The sequence below is a fragment of the Notechis scutatus genome, chromosome 2, assembly GCF_049901735.1.
Source record: "Notechis scutatus isolate UNSWTSFEM ecotype Mainland chromosome 2, rNotScu1.2, whole genome shotgun sequence".
Lineage (NCBI taxonomy): Eukaryota > Metazoa > Chordata > Lepidosauria > Squamata > Elapidae > Notechis > Notechis scutatus.
In genome coordinates this window covers 114,884,484-114,907,002 of record NC_142010.1, presented here as the reverse complement: position 1 = coordinate 114,907,002, position 22,519 = coordinate 114,884,484, and the positions used below count along the sequence as shown (strand labels likewise).

Sequence of the window (22,519 nt, the reverse complement as noted above, 5' to 3'; positions counted from 1 at the left end):
CTCAATCGAATCGAGTTTGAAACCCCTGATCTAGGGCTTGGGAGCCTGTGAAGTAAGACATACTTAAAATTATGTTTTATTGTCTAATATTGAATCAAAAGCAAATCTCAGAGAATTCAGTTGAATTATTAATGTAGAGGGGTTTAGGCTATAACCTAAATCTTCACACTGATGTGTACAAGCATTCATCTATCAGTCTATTGCCCCTCCCCCACATTAATAAATTTTACTGCACCTACTGGATCTATCAAAATGGCTTCTTTTCAAATTTAATTCTTGTAGGAATTATGTCACTCAGGTAACTAGGATCAGAGCTTGGTCTTTTTCCAAGTCACTGTCCTTTTTTTATTATGTAAGTGAAGATGATCACTTTCTAATCTTTGAAATGATGGATAAGAGATTTTTATTCCTGTCAGTCTGAGGTAGATGAGTGACATGACTGTTAGTTATTTAAATACATTATGGCTATTCTGCTCTAGACTTTAAAAACCCTTTAGACTACACTATGAATTTCCCACCTCTGAAACGTAAAAGGAAAAAGAAGTCCCCATCTGACATCTTTTAGATAGATGTGCCAAGTTGGCAGTTCCTAGAGTTCCCCAACCAGAAGAGCTGAGGGCTGGACACCACCATTCTGAAGCAGCTGTAGAGAAATAGGAGGGCATATTTCATACCTGATTTAGAAGGCCTGGTTTATCTTGAAGCCCTGGGGATGTGAGAAAAGCAACTATTTCTCCTAAGGTTTCTCCTTTCAGAAGAGTATGCAACAAGATAAAGCCACCATCCTTCACTGTGGCTGCCATGTTAGAAAGGGTTTCGGCCGGCTTGCTGAGAGCATTCAGTGAGCAGCTGCATACTAGGAGATCAGCATTTGTCAAACCTCCGGAAGGAGGACTGGCAGGATCCCACTGCTCCATAGAGGCACCGATTTCCTGCAAATCGTTCTCGTGTAATGCCAGATTTTTTAGTACTCGGTCAGTGGCAGTGTAGTCTAGTTGCAGCATAGGCTGGGTGTTTAAGATGCTTGTAACTCGTGAAAATAGATGTCCATCTCCTGCTAGAGCCTGAAAGAGCAGAATAAAAGTGTGTGTGCATTTGTGTGTATTGTTACACACACACACACACACACACGTCCTTGTTCAATAACTGCCTTGTTTAGCAAATCTTTGCAGTTGCAAGAGTGATGAAAAAGTGACTTTTGACCAATTCTTGTGTTTGCAATCTTTTTAGTCTTTAAAGCAAAGGAAAGCTAAAATAAGATTGTAAGCATAGTCATGGTTTTATTCATTGACTGCTTCAATTAATGATCTAGTTTCCAGTCTCAGATGTGATCGTTAAGCAAGGACTACCGGTAATAATACACGGGAGAAACAAACCCATAGAAAGAACAAGTGAGACTGTAGAATTGTTTCATAGTTACCTCTACGATTTTCATTTTGTGACTGGTGATATTCTCCAGCACTACGTCTACACAAGTCTTCAATTCAGCACAATCCAGCAAGCCATTGAGAAGAGCGTCTTCTTGAAGATGCAACTTTTCCCGAGCCACAACCTGTTCTAGTTCTGAATAGAGGTTTCCATTGAGCTCTAGGCGGCAGATTTCAGCAAGAATATGAGCAAGACCCTTCTGTTCAACTTCGGCTTGTGTGGAATTCATTAGAGCTTCCAGCCCAGGTATTGCTACCTTGACGCCATGCTTTGCTATCTTCTTCTGTAGGTTTTGGATCAGCACTGAAAAGGAAAGAATCCAAGGTATAAAATGCTTTATAGTGCTGGCTTCTTCCAGTATTCTACTTCAGATCAACAACTGTTTTTCACAGATCACATTTAATTCAGCAGCAATTCTCTATGTCTTCTAACTTTCTGCAACAGATTGAATTAGGTCCACATTATCCATGAGCTATGTGTTAAGGCTGCAGCTCCCAGAATCCTAAACCAGGATGGCTAAGTTACAGTAGGCTTTCTAATGAAGGTGTTTAGGGATGTGCAGCACTTTGCATCCAAAGCCAAACAAAGCTTCAAAGCATGCACACTGCACTACTTGTCAGAAATTCCTTAAAAAGTAGCTGATTTTTTTCCCCCCTGGGCTTGTGTAGTAGGCATCCGAAGCCTAGAAAACGTGGGTTTGAGTTGAGGAAGCCTTGGCAGAGTGGGACAAACTGCCTCCTAAAGTCAAGCACCATTTTTTTTAAAGATCATACGGCTAACATGGGAGCCTAGGAAAATATATATTTCCTTGAAAGAGGTACCAGCAAATATAGCATGCATTCCCATGCCTGTTCCTTTGCATCCTTAGTGCAGCATGTGCCTACTTCATACACATACAGTATGTAACTTAGGGGTCTTTGCTAAGAATTCTTCCTACCTAATATATTCATAACTAAGTGCATGCACACAAGAGATGGGCAGTCTTTCAACCTTAAACTTTAAATTTAAAGAGGCTGAAAAGCTTCTTCAAGGACTGTCCTCTCCAGCTAATGCTTTCTAGGTGTGTTAGGATGATACATTTTTTTTGGGGGGGGGGGAATTGAGGAGTGTTGATTTAGGAATTATTCAGAGAGCCTTTGGGAGTTATTTGGTGACATCATTCAAAAGGAATGGGAGATGCAACAAAGGTGGAAATGGGAGCAATAGATCTTTGAGAGACCTCCATACCCCACAAATTCTGAAACAAGCAGAAATTTCCATTAGGATCCGAACAGAATGTGCAGCGATAACTCTTTCTTTGTGGCATACAGGGTGTAGCCTATCAAAAATTTACTCTAAGCATAAGGAACTTTTTACCTTTGCAGTGCTCAAAACTAGACTGAAGCTTGGCATCAGAGGATAAGCAATCATTCTCATCATAGGGTACAAAGCAAAATTTCTCCAGGATGGGAGGGGTCTGTTCCTGCTGCCGCCGGGGAGCTGTGCTGGAGTGAAGACCGGATATCTGAACAGCTCCTCCTGTAATGGTATCAAGGCAGCGATCCACTGCAACCTCTAAAACTACAAGGCAAAAAGATAGTCAATGGACAGCATTGCAAAAGAAAACCAATCAGAAAAAGGGCTTCTTGGAATTCAGTCTTTGGGTTACAAAGAAATTCTGGATACAGGTAGTCTTTGACGTACAACAGTTTGTATAACAACTGTTCTAAGTTACAACAGCACTGAAAAAAGTAACTTATGACTGTTTTTCACGCTTCCGACCATTGCAGCATCCCCATGGTCATGTGATCAAAATTAGCACTTAGCAAGTGACTCATATTTATGACAGTTGCAGTGTCCAGGGGTCATCTGATCACCTGACAAGTAAAGTCAATGGGGAAGACGAATTCACTCAACAACTGAGTAACTAATTTAACAAGTGAGGTGATTCACTTAACATCTATGCCAAGAAAGATCATAGAATGGGGCAAAATTCACTTAATTGTCTCACTTGGCAACCAAAATTTTGGCCTTCATTATGGCCATAAGTCAAGGACTCCCTGTACTAATTATTATTTTTTTGTTCCCCAAAATTTATCCTATAACTTTAGGCTGGGAGAGCCAATTTAACATGTTGGCTTTTTCAAAGGAGCTATAGCAAAACATAAAAAAATAAATGGCAAGATGCTCTTTACCTTCAGTCTCTTCAGTGTATTTCTGAACAAACTCTAGATGTAGTTTTGGGTCAATGCACACTGAACGGATTCTGGTTGGCAGACGCAGATTTCGTCCCATTTCCCCCAAAATCATCAAATGCAGCATGGTGTCAAGAAATGTCACCCAGTTCCCATTCCACAAAATCTTCCCAGAATTTCCTGCAATAGCAAATAATCTAATTAGCACAGAACACCCTGCCGCTGCAGTTTTGGTAGAATTACTTCTACAATCTCTTTTCTACAAGGCAGAATTACTCTGCTTTCCAAATGAAATTCAAGAAAAATGTCCACCATTATTTTTATTTTCCCAAAAATTTCCCTAGTTGCCAAGCAAATATTTGTATTTCTGTAGTTCAATTATAAATTCATTTCATCTCATAGTCAAGTTTCCTAATCTAGTAAAATGCTGATATTTTGAATTACATTCCCCATAATTCCAGATCAGATGTTACACAATAATTATGGGAGCTGTCAGCAAACATATTGAAAGCACTAGATTAGACAAGTTTTCTATTTATTAGAATAATTTAAAATTATAGAGCCCTTATTTCCTTACAAAAAAATTTCAAGTACTGGTAATTACAAAATAACAGAATATAATAAAAGCTATTAATATTGTTAATTGATTTTAAATTTGAATCCAATTAAATATTTTTATATTTTGTTGGAGTAATAGCCACATTGATAGTATCTTGCAAATGATTTATAATAAAGTCAGTTGCAAAAGGCAACTTTATTTGGAAAGCTTACACCTCGTAACAATGCCTTTAATACCATCAAACAACATTTGCCTATCTTGGGAAGGATTCAGTAGGTGAACAAAAATGTTTTTGTCCAGTTTCAACATCTGGCTGACTGTAACACCAACTATGATAACCACAGTAATGCTGATTTCTATTTAGATATGTTTTTACCATTACTGCTGGATTCCATGACTCCTTGAAACGTTGGCCCATAATCATAACCACGCAGGCGAAGCTCTTTGTAAATGTCCCCCTTTGATAAGCTAATTCCTGAGCAGGGATTTGGCTGGTTTTTCAAATCAATAAGCTGGTTTCGAAAGTTATTGAGAGCAGTTTCTTCCAAAATGCAAATTTTTCCTAGTATATCCAGCACATAGAAGGAAAAAAGAGAGTCAATAAGCAGACACAGTCAGTATTTCCTTTTTTTTTAACACACGCACTGATACTATTTACTTACCACTCACAGCCAGATTTCCATTTCCAGATACTTCAAAACACTGGGAAGCAGGCATGAGTCTCACCTCCAACTGTGTTAAGCCTGAAAAGAAGGCAGAAATTAATGAGCTGACTCTACAACCAAGTATTCATACATGAATAAAAGAAAGAAAGCAGAAATGGTACAGTATTCGTATTTATGGTACATAAATACTGTAAAATTAATAAATTCCCTGCTACCAGATAAAGGAATATGTACTGCATTGATAGGTCATTTAAATTTTGTCTTCCCTCTTTCATGTTATTCCAGTTCATATAAAAATAAACAGACTAAAAAAAATAAAACTTCCCAGACACTATCAGTGAACATTTGGTTACTTGAATTTCAAGGAATCAGCTCAATTAGGCAATATTTAAGATGGAGCAATCTTTATTACTCTCACCTTTTTTGGGAAGTATTGTTGCCTGGTGGATTGTAACATCTTCAAACATGATTGGCAGTTCTTCTATCGTAGTTCCCAAGGAGCGTGCTAGAGTGCGCCAGGCTAATACCAAGTAACCGGTTGCTGGATAGAGAACTCTGCCATCAATGCAATGGCCCAATAAGTAATGCTCAGGGGATTCAGGATTCACATCTGTTAACAACAATAGACAAACAATGCAGGAATTTTAGAACTTTCTTTCGAGCCTGGCTTTGGTACATCTTACCCATAACCAAGAATCAATCTGTTCACACTTTCTCCTACCCTAGCTTCAGTGTCAGAGATGTCTCAAAGAAAGCAGCTCTCTGATTCTTACTGCTTCCCATCTAGTTATTCTACTAAAGTGACATGAAGAATAGGACGACATTTTTTTCCTTGAGACTGTTAAAATCCCACTCAAATTTCTTTTTTCTTTTTGGAGTGGGGGGGTCAAACAAAGAAGTAATTTGACTTCTAGTACATACCAATATTGTAGACTGTTGCTGCCCCAGAACCTCCAGACCCTGTTGGAAAATCTTCGGGTTTTGGGACATCCCAGATCTGGCTGTGGTCCCAAGCAATGTAAGGAGAAATAAGTGGCGTTCCAGTCGGAACAGGATATTGGACGTGTGGAAACAGATTGTTTGCCAGGACATTTATTCTAGGAAAAGAAAAAGAAAAATTTGTGAAGATTGTACCAACCACTCAGAGGCAAGAATAGTAGCTCCTGGAAAGTGAGTTTTAGCTAAGCACCAGCATGAGAAGGATGACTCAACACCACCATTTGGGATGCTTGTTTGACCTCTTATAAAACATACAATACTTTTCCTTCATGACTCTTTCTATTGATACTCTTGCAGCAACACAAACAAAGATTTGATTTTTAATGGTAGCATTTATATGTAAATAATACAGAATGCTTTTCATGCCCCAATCCATTTTTCCATTATCTTAGTGATAATTAGAAATTAGAAATGCAGTGCTTTTTCTCAGAACTTTATTTATTGCTTTTGATAGCCACATAAAGTAGCTAGGGCAAAACAAATAATAGTGTTATTTAATTCAATCTAATTATGAAATTTGGGCCATTATATTCTCACACTAACCCTTCACTCATTCCCTTACCCTGTCAAGTAGATTTTTCCAACATTTGTCAGGAAAAATTCCAGATTGTTCTTGTGTTCCCTCCTCATCAAAGGTAAAATGGTGCAGGTTGGTTTCAACGATCTTTTCAGGATTGCCTAGTTAGTTAGAGATTTTAAAAAATGATCAGAAAAAATTACACATTTCCCAGTTCCAAAAGATTTCATTAATTATTTTAATTATTTTAACAGCAAGTTTTTATGAGATGGGGGAACAAGGGAATGGCTTGAAGAAGAAACAGTTGAAGAGATCAGCAACAATAATTTTAAGTCAATCATTCATTTTACTTAGTAAGCCTGTGTCATAAGGCATAACTCCAGTGTAAGAGGGGGAAACGATTGTCAGTGCTATTGTTGTACTGACAGAAAAAAACTCCTTGTAACCTATTTATGTTTTGTCAATGTTGACCAACTGCATGGCAAACAAAAAATAATGCCTTTTGATGAGCTTCCTACACACAGCCAGTCAGGACTTCTCAGAAGGATTAACAAGAAATTTACTTACTTTAGAACAAAGTGATGTAAGATTTGCAAGTGCTAATTCATGTTTATTGGAACTACAAGTTCCCCCAACCAAAAGAGATAAGGTAAGATGTAGAAGGTATAAACATGCTCTGAGAGTTTCTATGTCTCTGAGCACATGTTTAGTTTGGGTCCTGAGCCTATTGTCCTTCCCCCCAAATTTCCCGTTCAGCAGCAGTAGATACCGTATTACTTGAGAGAATGCCCTTTTAAATAAAATAGGGCTTAGTTTTTGGTAAAAGTGGGTAAGGTATTATCATTTTGTGTCAATGTTTTTTTAAAAAGCAGGGGAGAATCCAGCATTCAGTATTATGTTATTTTAAATCAGTCAGATAGCATAAGGTCCAGATACAGTTTCTGCTCTCTTTAATTTAAATACCATGCAAGAAGAACCTTCTTCCTTCATTTTATCACACAAACCAGAAATATTTGTCAAGACAAATTGCCAAGATATTAGCACTGCCAATCTGTGCTGCTAGCTCAGACAGGAGAAACAATGAACATATGTAAGGATGATAAAAGGTAGACAGGAGGAAGGCTGATGAAATTCCCTAAGAGAAGGGCACTTGCAGAATAAAAATCTTGCCCGAGAGCCCCAGAGTGGCAAAATAATGCATGTCCAAAAAGATCACCTTAAGAAAAGGTGATGGTTTCTCAACTGCAAATTAATTGTATAAAAAAAGAACACCTTGGATTTGAAATGACCTTGATTTTGATCTAAACAGGACATCTAATTCTCAGAATAGCTTAGAAGGCTTGCAAAGGAAAAGTGAAATTGGCTAAGGCCACCTCCAATTTTGATCCATTGTATTTAACAAGAAAGATAGTAAATACATAAACTCAGCAGCAGTAAATGTCTATGGAGATTCTCAGTCATCCAGGTCATGGTTGTCCCAAAAGTGCTTTTTAAAGAGGCAACTGGACTTTTCAGAAAGTTCAGTTACCTCTTGAAAAAGCACCTTTGGGTCAGCAGCAGTAAGATTAAAGAAAAATCTTAGAGCAAGCATCAGAAACCAAACTTCCAGTAACACCTTTAGAATAGCTACATCATTTTACAGATTATGTTTTACATAATACATCCATAATGCAATTTGCACACTGGACTGGAAAAACTGGAAAAGAAGTTTAATGCTAAGAAGATCCAAATTCACAACCAAGCTTAATAGCTGTTGCACAACTGTACTTTCAGATTGCACAATCTAAACCAGTGTTGCATTTACCTTGTTGCATTTACCTTCTCCCTAGATAGATATTTCATGAATATCTAAGCTATTTTATTCCCAAGATGTCAGCCCCCCCAATGGGGCATGCATCTTTTTTTTTTTTTTAAGCAAGTTTTATTAATTTCAAAAAACAAACAAATCATCATCAACCATTACATATTTGAACCTTTTTCCATTATAGATTTAACAAGTCAGATAAAACCTTATCTTATACAATACATTTCTATATTATTTCATCTATTTCTTTCTGACTTGATTATCGTCACTCTCTTTCTATGTTTCTACAAGGTTTCACCAATACTCTCAAAGACATAAACAAACACAAACATACATATAAAAAATCTTTTAGTAAAGTAACTTGGCCCCAGGTACCTCTCTTTATATGGGCTTTAATTATATTCATGCTCATCTTACAGATCATTACTTATTTTATTTATCATTCTGTATCTTCTATATAAACTTCTCCACACATTTCACTCTTCATAATTCTATCTTATTCAATCCATCTTAGTTTAAGTCATTATATTTGTATCTTTTGCCCATCCTTTATTATCCCTCTATCTCATTCCTTATAATGAGGGGGAAAAAAAGAATTTCTCCTGAAATCACTAATCAGAGTATGATGCCTTTCTATCCTCTCCCTAAATTAATTAGACTAACATTTAAAATAACACCTAATACCCAATTTGATTCTGCTTGGTACATTCTATCTACTAATTTTTACTTTTAGTAACAATAAAAACAGAGTAAAAAATCAAAAATGTTTAAATACATAATATCCTCCTAAATACGTAGTTAAATAATAAATCTAAATAATAAATCTTATAGCATTCTCATTGCCTTTCCCTTCAATATTTTATTACATTTTAAAAATCAATCATTATTAAACATTTCAACATTTTAATTTCTTATTAACTCTTAAGCCATTCTAATTTTCTATTTCTAATACAAATGTTACAATACCATCTTGTGTACCTTGCAGAATCTTTTTTTAAAAAAAATTTATGCTTTACCCATTATCCCTAAAAAGGATTCCTCTTTTCCCATCTAATTTTAAAACTTTGTGGCTTTTCTCCGCCTTTCCCCTTTCTTTCTTCCCCCACCAAATCTTCCTACCCCCTTCTTCTAACCTCTATCTTGCCGGCATCCCTTCTCTGTTGTATTCCCTTTTTCTCTTGTTTGCTATCATTGTATTTATTTTGCATCATATTTTTCTCTTTCTTAAATGTTTTTTTAGATCTTAAATCCTTCATTTTCCTCGCTTTCTTCCTTCCTTCTTTCTTAGATGAATTTTGGGATTCATTGAAGATGGCGTCTTCATCTTCCGGTTTGTCGGCTTTGCGAGCGGTAGGGATTCGTGAAGCTGCGCGATCCCTGCCGCGCTAGCCGTTTTTGGGGCTCCGATCCGAAAGGGTGCGGAGCAAGGCTGCCCTGCAGGGGCAGCTGAAGGTAGGGGGGATCCGGGAAAGGGTTTGGGGGTGCTGCAGACCCCCTCCCTAGCCGGCAGAACCTCCTTTTACCAAGACGGTGCAGCGGCGGTCCGTAATGGCCGCCACAAAGAAGCCGGCAGCTGGGCAAGTATGCGCTGGAGGAAGAGGAGAAAGTTTTTAAAAGTGAAAGTCTTCTTGGTCGACCCAGGACTCTAAGATATATTTAATTTAATTCCTGAAAATGATGGCTTTTTGGAGGATTCTTTCCACAAGAGAAAATAAGCGGCAATTCTGAGGTGCTGAAAGGAAAGTTTACTCTCCCCCGACGGAATTAATAAATGGATATTGAGAAACCTGTGTTTTTTTCAGGTAAAACTAGCTTTTGGGATAAGTCGGAAGGGAGAGGACAAAAATATATTTATCTGGTTGGATTTTGTTGGAGGAGATGCCTTAAGGATTTGAAAACAGAAATAAAATCTTAATAAGGCTTCAAAACACAGATTTGAATTTTCTTTTTTCCTTTGTCTGATACTACCCTGGAAGAGAAAGGGGAATTTTGGCTTGGCTTGGACTGATTGAGGATTGTGGACTTTGGGATTGTCTTATTTTTCTTTTGGAATATTTTGGTTGGTGTGAGAAGAAAGAGGGAAAAAGAAAAGAAAAGATCTATAATGGCTTTTTCTTTTGAGGAACTGAGGGATGAATATGAGCAAACAAAAGCAGCCTGTAAAGATGGTATGGAAAAAGCTTTTCTTTTTTTAGAAATGGCGTTGGTTAACTACGAACAGACAATACAGATGGAAGCTGAAGAACAACCAATGGGTCTTCTGGTCTTCTGGTTCTCCGCCAGTCTAACTGCATGAAGCAAGTTGTTTTTTGGACTTTTCTCTATGTTTTTGGATGTTTGGATGACTTGTCCTTTTTACCTTTTTCTCTTGAGAAAGAAAATCCATTTGGCCTGAAGAATCAAATGTTCAATCTTGCAAAGATTTAAATGTACTTTGCCTCACAGCCTTTACCGGGTCTGGCCTCTTATCTTTCTTTTTCAGTCTCAACCTTCCTGATTGTAATTAACCTCTGTATGCAGGGGTTCCAGTGCATATGAAAGAGGCCAAGATGGGCAGAACAAATAAGTTGATGTTCTTCTCATTATGATTTATCCAGCAGTGCATGCAGAATAGGAGTTTCTTCTTACAGCTTATATGAACACTTCACTGCATTTTCTCAAGCAACCAAAAAATACAGAAGCTGTTTTTTTTTATTCTTTTGATCCACTAACCAAAGTCTACACTGGGACTTTCCCTGATATACATCTCTGAGGAGACTCTGATGCTTACAGAAATTACTCTTCAGTAGCAGTCAAAGGCTTCTGATTTGCCCAGGATCTATTCAGTGCTCTTAATATATTTCCATCACATTAGTTTAAATAAGTACTCTAAGCACTAATTTTCTGTTGTTTCTGGTTTTTTTTAAATTTTATTGCAGAAAGCAAAAAAATAAAATAAAAATAGAGCTGAATATTATCAGCAGCATGAGCTTATAAAATCCTTCATCTATTTTTTATCTTAAACTAGTCAATGCAGATACCTTCCTGTTTTTCATATTCATTTCCTCAGTAAACCTCTTTATTAGCTTTCCCTATTGAAAGCAGCTTTAAGTGTTTGGAAAGCAATATTCTGGCCAAACATTTTTGGCTTCTGTAGATTTGAATCTGGCCCATGTAAGAAGATAACAGGGTGCTGCTTTGGAAAATCTGTTAATTGGACTAGTTATATTTGAGAACTTTAATCAATAAGGTTTTTAAAAGTTTGCTTTCTAGTGCTTTCCTTACTTATCAGTCAGCCCTTGACAGAGGGATCTGAAGTTGAAGAAACAAGCAATGATTTTTCTTGCTCCTTGATTCTAAGAATGGCTCCTGAAAAATTGGCAGGAGTAGCACTGGAAGAGGTAATGGATTAAAGCAGTGGCCCTCAACCTTTTTTGTGCCACGGCCCGGTACCGGCATCACAAAATGATCCGCGGCCCGGTACCGGCATCAACACGCATGACAAGGCAAGGCGAGCCGAGCAACCGGCCGGCCAGCCGTCCCCCGCTTCTCCCCGCCACCTTCAACTCCTCCTTTGTACCTTTGTCGATGGGCTTCGGGACGGTCGCTCGGCTCGCCTTGCCTTGGGTGCTGAAAGAATCCTCATGCCTTAGTTTCGTTCGAAGCCGCCCCCCCTTCGATGAAACTAAGGCGCGAGGATTCCTTCAGGACCCAAACGCCGCTTTCCAACCGGAAAAGTTCACCCGGAAGCACTTTCTCATCGAAACAAGATGGCGACGCCCAGCAAACCGGCGGCCCGGTAGAAAATGTTCCACGGACCGGTACTGGTCCGGGGCCCGGTGGTGGGGGACCCCTGGATTAAAGCACACCTCTTCTAAAGCAACACAAATAACTTTTGATGCAACGCTGGGAGTAGGTGCTTATAAAACCCTGTAACTCTAAAATGTCATACAACTACAAATCTGTGTCAATGCTCAGTGAGGAAACCAACTTGCTGCTATAACGCAAGAGGTACAGTTGCGGCATTTACCATTTCCTAGCCTGTGACTTCCAGAGATGCAATACAATTATACCACAATTTGTTCAGAAACTGTTCCTGACATCGTTCCCTATTGATCAGGTCCTTCTCACAAAGTCAGAAGCATTCTTTTTCCTTCTACAGGTAGTCCAGGACTTACAGCAGTTCATTTAGTGACTGTTCTAAATTATAGCAGTGCTAAAAAAGGGACTCACTTAACAAATGTTTCTCTTAGCAACAGACATTTGGGACTCAACTGTGGTTGTAAGTTGAAGACTACCTGCACTCTGAAATAGGGGGATGCAGGGCTGTGCCACAAAAATCTCAGAGTGGTTACATGTTCCCAGGTTACATGCAACTGTTTTATGGTGCTGCAGACAAGTACCAAGTTCATGTTTTTATGTCCCTTGAAGCACTTTTTGGAAATCAAATTTCAAGCTTCATGGCCTCAAAGCACAATAAATGAAGTCATCATAGTAAAACATACTAAGGTAGCCTAGAAAAACTCTGTGAGACAACTGTTACATAGATCATATTACTGGATTTTACTTATAAGTGAAAAGTTTACAGATGAAAACGGGGAATTCAGAATTAAGGCACTACAACACTACATCTAACTCTGCAAACCCATGAAAATGATTCTGCCATAGATAACTAGGATTACATAGATCACAAAGATAGATTTTTTCTCCTCTCTCTCGCTCCCCCAACAGTTTTTAACAATCAATTCTTAATAGCAATAGCACTTAGACTTATATACCGCTTCACAGTGCTTTACAGCCCTCTCTAAGCAGTTTACAAAATCAGCCTATTGCCCCCAACAGTCTGGATCCTCATTTTATCGACCTCGGAAGGCTGGAAGGCTGAGGCGACCTTGAGCCTGGTGGGATTCGAACTGCCAAATTGCAGGTAGCCGGCAGTCAGCAGAAGTAGCTTGCAGTACTGCATCCTAACTCTATAATGGATTTGTTTTATTGTGGGAGCGATGCCTTCCTAAGAGACAGATTTTGCTACAACATATTATTTCTAAAATTAAAATTGACCATTTATAATGACCTCTTTTTATAAAGAATGACAACCAAACATCCTTATAGACATTGGTTTTGCATCACACCAGTAAAAAACACCTGATATTACTCTGTAATTGCTCCCAGTAATAAGGATAAACTTCCAAAAAACATTTATAAACACAACATACATTTTGCAGCAAAGGCAAAATTTGATAACCTTCACTCAAAAAACAACAATAACCACCACCAAACAAATAAGAAACCAAAACCACATAGGTAAACAGAATGGTAAAGCTCTGAAGCTATTCTTCCTGTCCTTTCAAAACAAAAAAGCAACTGTGTCTCTCAACGATGTAAACCTATACATGAATATCTAGGAGTAAATCACTTCAGGTAGTCCTTGACTTACAACTACACCTGGGCCCAAAATTTCCGTTGCTAACCAAGGAAGTTGTTAAATGAGTCTTGTTGCATTTTACCACAGTTGTTAAGCGAATCACTACAATTGTTAAGTGAATGATGCTGTCATTAAACAAATCTGGCTTCCCCCATTGACTCTGCTTATTAGAAGCCGGCTGGGAAGGTTACAAATGGTGATCACATGACCCCAGGACATTGTAAACATGATAAATACATGTCAGTTTCCAAGAGTCTGAATTCTGATCATGTGACCATAGGGATGCTGCAACAGTCATAAGTGGAAATTGTCATTTTTTTCAGTACCGTTGTAATTTTGAATGGTCCCTAAATAAGTGGTTGTAGGTCGAGGACTACCTGTAAACGCCAATGTACTTGCTTTTAAAGAAGCATAAATATAGTTGTATTGTTCGAGTCATAGCTCTCCGGTGAGTGGGTAGCCATAAAAATTGAAGACATAAATAACTACAGTAATAAATAATTCAGGGCCTGTCTGAAACTTAATGGTATATTTTGAGAATTTTCAACTACAACACATCTGAAGACACCAATTTTGGGAAGACTGACCCCAGGGTATTCTTACTAACTTTTACTCATCATAGTCCCCAAGAGCAGGGGTGGTATTCAGCAAGTTCTGGCCAGTTCTAGAGAACCGATAGCAGGAATTTTGAGTAGTTCGGAAAACTGACAAATACCATCTCAGACTGGCCCTGGCCCCATCTATTCTCTGCCTCCCGAGTCCCAGCTGATTGGCTGGGCCTTCTTTTGTTGCCCTGCACAGGAGAACGGGGCTGGAAAGCAGGTTAGTGGGGTGGGGAGAGAACGGAGATTTTGCAGTATATCCTTCCCCTGCCACGCCACCAAGCCACACCATGCCCATCAAGCCATGCTCATAGAACTGTTAGTAAAAAAATTTGAATCCCACCATTGCCCAAGAATAATACCTGCAGAAGAGCATGTGGAGCAATTTCCACTACCACTGCATTATCTGGAACGTGCTTCAGACCTTCCTGGAACAGGACTGGGTTGACAAGATTATTCACGTGATACTCAGCAGAGGAATTCTGAGCCAGCTCACTTTGCCATTGGCTTTCAGGGATAGAGGTACTGATCCAACGGGATGAGCGAGGCTTTGGATTTAGGATAACCTAAAAGGAGGAAATAAAAGGACACACATTGGGTGTAACTTTTGATCTGAATCCCACCTCCCTCCCCAGTGCTGGATCCTTCCAGAGCATTACCTTTTGCAGGGCATTCAGCAACACTGGTGCAATTGAAGCCATATAGTAGGAGTGGAAAGCAACTCCAGCACTCAGCACTTCCTTCGCAAACACTCCTTCTGATTTCAACTTAGATACGAATTTGGTTACGGCCGCCTAAAAAATTAGCAAACCATAATAACCCTTTGGAGTTACTCCAATAGTTTACAGATTATGCACTTGGGCCTGCTGCCTAAAGGGCATCCATTACTTCCCACATGTTGCTCCAATGTAGATAGCCTACATTTAATATTAAACAAATTGAAATAATATTATCTCTCCCTATGTGACATTCTATGTTATTTACATAGAATATCTATCTTGCTGTTCTATCTAGAAGGCAATCAAAGCAATCCATAATCCTCACTCTGAATGTGACCCTTGGTTAGCATTCACACAGCCTCCTGGCAACTCTTGAAGCTAAGAGTTTTCACAAATACAAGTAAGTTTAATTAGCTGAACAGCTTTGAGCTTTCACATCCAGTTGAGCCAGCCAAGATGGTATTGAGGAGATGGAACTAATACCCTAAATGCCAACATTTGAAGTAATCATTCACACTGCTATTTTACCTGAGGGCCTGAGATGGTGACAGTGTCTTCAGAATTATGACAGGCAGGTACCACTCCTGGAGGGCACTTTTCCCTGCATTCCTCCCATGTCAGACCTGAAAAGAGCAGGTTACTTTAGATAAACCCAATCAAGCGAAGAATAAGCAGGAAGACTTTTTTTCCATACGAACAACAACATATCATTCCTAGAGTAGAAAATATTTCTTCCTTAAAATTATTTCTGTGTCTTTGTAGAACACTCGTTGTGAGAAGAATTATGAAGCACTTTTCTTCATCCAGTTTTTCCAGAAGGTATCACTAAAATCTCATGCCTTCTCTACTACCAAGTAGTACAAAACTATGCTGTATGTACAACGCTCTCCTGTGCTTTTTATTCAAAAGGACTATATTTTGATGTGTATTGAATCACAGCTGTAATTACATAAAGTTGATGATACTGACAGCCATGATTAGATACCTGAAAAGCAAGCTAAATTAGCATTTTAAGTGTTCATAAGCTTAAGGACTAGAACAGGAGCCTCAAACTTTTGAATAAACATAAGCTACAAAATTTTCCCTTGATATCAAATATGTTAGACTACCATTCTCAAAACTCCCAATTAGAACAGCATCTGACCATGTTGTTCTAAACAGTGCAATCTAAAAAATGCCGTCATTCATATGCTCTATTCTTATCTTCCATCTTGCATTATGGAACCTTGCCAACTTATTCACAAAGTTCTCTCCTATTATAAGTTCTAGTCCAAAACTGGGGCTTTTATATTATGTTAAATCATATGCTATATTGTGTTAACTGAACTTTTAAAAATTTTGTATGTGAATTCAACTAGGTTTGCATTGTTGAACTGACTGGTGCAAATAACTAAAAAAAAGTCATACATACATAAATGTAGACTGTCCTTAAGAATAGACATTTACTGGCAAGCTCGTATTTCACTAAACCTAAGAAAATTAATTGAAGCTGCCAACTACTGGTTCAATTAACCAGCAAAAGCAACAACCTCAATTCATTCCAGGGGCGGATATAGTATTTTTTTTTTTTTAAAAAAAGTGCAAAATGCTCAAATATCTAACTAGACATATGCCATTCAAGTAGGAATGCTCACTCATTTATTAATTGACTTCTATGACTGCCCACTAATACATCATTCTGAACAAGGAGCCTCCAACCTTGGCAACTTTAAGACTTGTGCTGGCTTTGCTGGCTGAGGAACTCTGGGAGTTGAAGTCCACAAGTCTTAAAGTTGCCAAGGTTGGAGGCCCCTTGTTCAGAACAACTTGCAGGGTTTAAGAACAAAAGAAAACAACACTAGAAATAGCCATGCCAGGAGGAAACACTCCCACACACACACACACCTCCACTCCAGCTAACAGCAATTAATTCAAATAGCACTTGGGTGACAGGACAAAGAATCCTGTTTTGGTAATCCAAATAAAGGTTGAAAGAAGGACTGTACTTCGTAAAGCACACATACTTCTGTGACAAGTTGCTTTTTGAGAACAAGTTTTGCGGATGTATCCATTGTTTCATACAGTTGCCAAACCTGATTGACTAGAGACAATAGCTCAATCAAAAAAAGATGTGTGGGCATTTTGGGAAACAATTACTATTTCTATAATATATTTTTTGAATTAAATATAATTTTCAAGTCCAATTTCTTACTCAAGCACAGGGTACAGTGTCAGACTCTGTAAGAATCTCATGGGCCCAATATCTCTAATGGGTTTTGTAATGAAAGGCACTAAATTCAACTCAGAAATAAATGTTTGTGGCCTTAACAAGATCTAGTTCATTGTGGATTAAGCAATAAAATGAGTTGGATTTAGGTAAATACCTTTCATTACAAAATGAATGGGCCTGTGAGAGTCTTACAGAGACTGACGCTGTACCCCATGCTTGAGTAAAACATTGGATTTGAAAAGTATATTTAATTCAAAAAATATATTCTAGAAATAGTAATTGTTTCTCAAAATGCTCACACATCTTTTTTTGGTTGAGTTGTTGTCTCTAGATTCGAAGTTTAACCCTTGCCAAAGCTCATTTCCATATAATTAGAGAACCAATTCTCCATCCTACACCCCAATGAAATTATGGGATAATGCATAAAATCTCTTTTGTATATTCTTTTAAACTAAACTAATTGACAAGATCAGTATTTATAGCAACAGTTGTCACCAACAGTCAAATGCCAATATACTGTAATAGCCTGGTGAAGTGTCTTTGTGTGTGTGTGTGTGTGACTGAAGAGCAATAAGCACAGCTTGCCTAAATTGATGGCAAATGTTGACTTTTTCAAAGTCCAGATCTATTGTGACTAAGAAGCAGTTTTAAAGATTAGCACAACATAAGGAAAAAGCCTCATTGGATTTTCTCTTATGTCTACCCAATAGTTTAAATGGTTTCTGTAAAAGTTTCTTTGGTATGCTGTAACTTTCCCCAACTCCCATCACAACTATACTGGATACTAACAAAGGTTGTAACCCAACACGTCTAAAGGGGCTGCAGGATTAAAAATTGGGCTATATGATCACTCTCAAAAGAGACAAACAAACAAAAAATAGAAAAGAAACACCAGTTTTATGTGGTATCAGAATCCACTGTAATATTCGGCCATTTGAACACAGCGGAATAAAGAAAGCAAACCATTACTAGGTATAAGGTAATAAGCTTTCAGTAGCTCTAATCCATTGGGTGAACCAAGATGTCATCCCTAAGCCATAAAACAGTATGATTTACAGACAGTGCATTATATGGATGCAATAGTGTTAATTCAGGTTTACGAATTAGTGTGCTGTGTGGACTCAAGTTATAACTCAGATGTTTTTTCTCAATATTCATGAGGGACTTTTACTTACCAACAGCAGCCATGCCTCCTGGTGGCAATTTCGCATCTTTGACGCATTTTCCTCTCCAGTAAGCTGAGAGAATTACTTCTTCATGTGTTAGGGAGTTATCTGCATAGCCACAGGCCAGTTCTCCAACGGAATGACCAATAATTCCATCAGGCTGCAAACCTGCAGCCCTGAAAATATCAATTTGTGCAATCTGTGGAGAGAATATCATTGCTGGATTTACACATGTGAAGTAATATCGGCAAGCCTATTCAGGTGAGCATCATCACCTATTATTCCACAATACATAGTTCCTAAGAGTGCCTAATTGTACCCTCATCTCTCTGTAAAATATTTTGTCACTTAGTGACCCATATTCTTTATTCTTTTCTCATTGAATTTCTGTTGTCCAACCAAAAAGCTGTGGGTTATTTTTCCCAAGTCCAAGATGGTTTCAGTGATGTCATTATATGGTACTGGGCCAAGGAGCTCCTGCTATATTCACGCCAGCATTTTCCTACAGTCAGCAGCCATACCAGCTACAGAAATGAACACAATAACAATGTGTTCATTGTGTTCATTTCTGTAGCTGGTATGGCTGCTGACTGTAGGAAAATGCTTTAACATTTAACATGCCTTAACATATGCAAGAGGTATAGAACACAATGTAATTGTAACACTGTTCTATACCTCTTGCATATGTTAAGGCAAAGGTCTATTTTCAAGTACACTTGCAATTAAGCCTTACTGTGTCATTATTATTATTATATCATTCTCTATTTTTCCTTCATGATGTGCAAGACAGAAATTATGTTCTCCTTGTTCTCATCTTAGATAAAATTGACAGATAAGTACCTGACTCAGCATGAGTCACAATGAGTCACCCAATAAACTCTATGATAAATAAGGTTTGAAAATTAATCTCTATGACTGAAATCACATTAACTAGGGGATATTCAGATGTTTTGAATTACAATTCCCATAATGCTTTTCTATAATAATCTATTTGGAACTGATGGGAATTGAAATCCAAAACATTGCAGAAGTATCATGTCATCCCATCTTTCAAGCATTTCTTCAGGCTAATTCTAAAATATGACTAAAATAAATCTCCACTCTGTAACAAAATTTGTGTGCACCAAAGGACCTTGCCAAAGTAGACCCATCCTTCTTACCTGAATAGCTGCAAGCCCAACAAATGCATTTACTGTTTCATTAAAGGTATTTTCATCTGAACTCAAAAGAAGATCCGAAACTTTCAAGCCTGTGTCCTTCAGAGCCTCGTCTGAACGCAAGATAGATTGTCGGAAGAGATCAAGCTTCATTAGGCTGAGACCCATCCCTTTCCACTGTGTCCCCATGCCTAAAAAATAAAGGAGAGAACCCTTGGTTAGTGAATGGATGACTGGGTTTTTGATATGACATTTGGAGCAGAGTTTAAAAATTATGTCCCAGAAGATGGAAACTTTCCAGCTAGTAGCGCATATATGAAGGTAAGCCAAGCAGTTTCAAGGCTGTTTGCAACTGAATGGAGCTGGAGGGGAGAGAGAGGGGGGGGGATGGAGGGACAGAGAGAGAGAAAGCAATTACCTGAACAAATGTACCACAGAGGTCTCCCTGAGGCCTGGGCCATTTGAACTTCCTTTATATCACTCTCACTTCCAATCAAGGTATAGCCCCTGTAGGGCATGGATGACACTGATACCCCAGAGATATCGTTAAGCATGCTCAGATATGCAGCGTGTTCCTGCATCTTGCAGCTCTGTTCTATTAGTGTTTCTACTGCTTCTTGAGTCCTTCCACAAAACTGTAACAATCGTGGCAAATTGGGAGCTTCCGGTGGAGGTGATTTGTTCCTATTAGCTCTCAGAATGACATGAGCATTCGAACCTCCAAAGCCAAAAGAATTGATTCCAGCAAGGGGGCCTTTTATGGGGGTTGGCTTGGTGACTACTTGTAGGCGGCCGTCATTTAAGGCAGGGATATCTGGATTTGGGGTGTTATAGTGGAGATTTGGTGCCCATACACCATACTCAAATGATAGAACAACCTGAAACAGAGAAAATATAACAAGGCTAAATACTGGCTTCGTAACAAGTGTAATATAAAGATATAATTTTGGCATCGACCGTGAAGGTTAAAAAAGACCCCCTACTCTCAAGTCATATATGAAGACTTTAAGATCCTGTAAAGTCACCCATTCTTCCCTCAAATATTTGAAGAATATTAGAATTGCTAGTCTTTTTCTATAATGTGGAAGCCTCAAAATTAAGGAAAGATTCTGTTCATCATCATACAGTATATCTATTCTGTATTTCTCCTTCCTCCTCCATGTTCTCTTTTCTTTTCTGTGTTGGCAACCTTGTACTTTCCTCCTGCTTTCACCCATAAGGATCAATGAGTCCAACTTTTACCTCTGCATTGGATCGCTTACAAATGATCACTCTGCTCTCATTCTCATTTACAACACAAGTAGGAGCAACATATACAATGAGACAAGTATAAAATCATTGCCTTTGCTAAAGCTGCAAGACCAGAAGCTGGTTCTGGATGGCCCATGTTAGATTTTGTGGATCCAATCAACAGTGGTGGCCGCTCTGATTGGCAAAAGACATTTATAATGCCATTCACTTCCTGCGGATCCCCAACCTAAGAATAAAAGAAAAATTGGAAGATTTCAGAGCTAACAATGACTGTTTCATCCTCTCAGTTTTATTCATACACAGGTAATATGGTTGAAGACTACTATGATTGAGTCTAGTGGGGACCCAGCATGCATATCTAAGATGGGAATAATTCTTTATATGCAGTCTAAACCTTCTAATGTGACTCTGATGATATTCATTAGGGAGATTTTGAAATTATAAACCAATTTGAACATTACTGAAATATTGGGATGAAATAACAGGCTGGAATCATGGTTTGCTGTAGCGTTGTCTTCTCCAGTGAAAATTTTAAATGGGAAATCTATTTTTTCTAGCTCAGTTAGAGGAGTACAAAAAAAAAATGATGGAATGAGCATTAAAAGAAAATAATCAGAATAGAATTAGAATGTACCTTTGTGCCTGTGCCATGGGCTTCTATATATTCTACTTCTTCAGGTTTAATTCCAGACTCTCTGTACAGAGAACTGACCAACTGTTGCTGCATCCATCCAGAAGGAAATGTTACACCTAAAGTAAGAACCATTAGTTCTTAATCTTGTATGAAGTACCAAAACATCCTCATTCAAAATTCAATCCTCTGCCAAATTACTTGGAAGAGTCCATTTAATTTATTAGGTCCTTGTAATTAGGTATGTATAATAGTACTATTAGAGTGTAACATAAACACTACTACATTTGTCTGCAAAATTTTAAAATTAATATTTTAAAAAGAAATATGATTATAAATGTAAACCACTAAGAAATCCTCAATTCAACCTAGGAATAAAACTAATATATATTACATCTAGTAATATAAGGATTATTAGAATTGATCATGTGTGGTGCTTTGAATATTCAAAATACTTAAGTTAACTACAACATATGTTTATGGTGAATTCATGTAAAATATTCAATTTTGCAAACAGAAAAAGGCAACTTTCTAAAAATCAGCAATTTCTCAAGTAGCACAGAACCATCAATATGCTCTCAGTGACTCAGTGAATGCTGAGTCATTCATTGAGATGTGTTTTCATGCTTCAAAAGGAAGGATTTCTTATAATTTATTATTAAGGGCATTTCCACCTGAGGCTTTTATTACTGTGGAATTGCTCTACTTTGTTCATGTAATATTTTTTGAAAAGATCTAGACCAAAGTTCCATTTCTAATTCTCCAAATTTTGTTCTGATTTCCCCCCCATCCTCCTAATGTAGCAACATTGTTAAGAAAAGCAACCAAGGTCAACAGTACAAGGGGAAATCTTTTCTGTAGTTTCGGACTTCACTCTTTTCAAGTTCTTATAGCCTGGTTTTGGGGATCTGGGTTTGGAACCATTTTTTCACCTCTTTGGTATTTGGGACTTAAATATTATAAGTGTGTTAAGCCTATCTCCAGTTTACTGTTCCTATTTTCATTAGTTTCTTACTGAAAATCAACATATCTCATTGTTCAACTTTGCCATTCGGAGGGACTAAAGGAGTTTGCATAAACGTTGGCTCTGAGGCTGCACAAAGTCTGTGTACCAAGAATTTTCCTATAAGGCCTTTAGTATTTTTAAAATGGCAGAATATTCAGGCTTTCATTCATTTTTTTTCTAAGCAAAAAGGGAAAGAGATAGTTGTGATAGCAATAGCACTTAAGACTT

General features: G+C 38.0%; 1 protein-coding gene across 1 annotated transcript in view; it reads right to left on the bottom strand.

Annotated features, from left to right (window-relative positions):
- FASN (fatty acid synthase) overlaps positions 1 to 22,519 on the bottom strand; it is a 55,348-nt gene that overhangs the window by 20,151 nt on the left and 12,678 nt on the right. The window contains exons 7-23 of the mRNA XM_087955916.1: positions 21,289 to 21,404; positions 20,746 to 20,880; positions 19,822 to 20,281; positions 19,407 to 19,594; positions 18,256 to 18,445; positions 15,400 to 15,494; positions 14,812 to 14,946; positions 14,515 to 14,718; positions 6,388 to 6,503; positions 5,748 to 5,923; positions 5,245 to 5,436; positions 4,824 to 4,904; positions 4,538 to 4,723; positions 3,603 to 3,782; positions 2,785 to 2,988; positions 1,421 to 1,731; positions 675 to 1,064 (exon numbers count right to left, since the gene is read on the bottom strand). Of these exons, the coding sequence (XP_087812042.1) occupies positions 675 to 1,064; positions 1,421 to 1,731; positions 2,785 to 2,988; positions 3,603 to 3,782; positions 4,538 to 4,723; positions 4,824 to 4,904; positions 5,245 to 5,436; positions 5,748 to 5,923; positions 6,388 to 6,503; positions 14,515 to 14,718; positions 14,812 to 14,946; positions 15,400 to 15,494; positions 18,256 to 18,445; positions 19,407 to 19,594; positions 19,822 to 20,281; positions 20,746 to 20,880; positions 21,289 to 21,404 (3,359 nt within the window). The remainder of the gene's footprint in view (positions 1 to 674; positions 1,065 to 1,420; positions 1,732 to 2,784; positions 2,989 to 3,602; positions 3,783 to 4,537; positions 4,724 to 4,823; positions 4,905 to 5,244; positions 5,437 to 5,747; positions 5,924 to 6,387; positions 6,504 to 14,514; positions 14,719 to 14,811; positions 14,947 to 15,399; positions 15,495 to 18,255; positions 18,446 to 19,406; positions 19,595 to 19,821; positions 20,282 to 20,745; positions 20,881 to 21,288; positions 21,405 to 22,519) is intronic.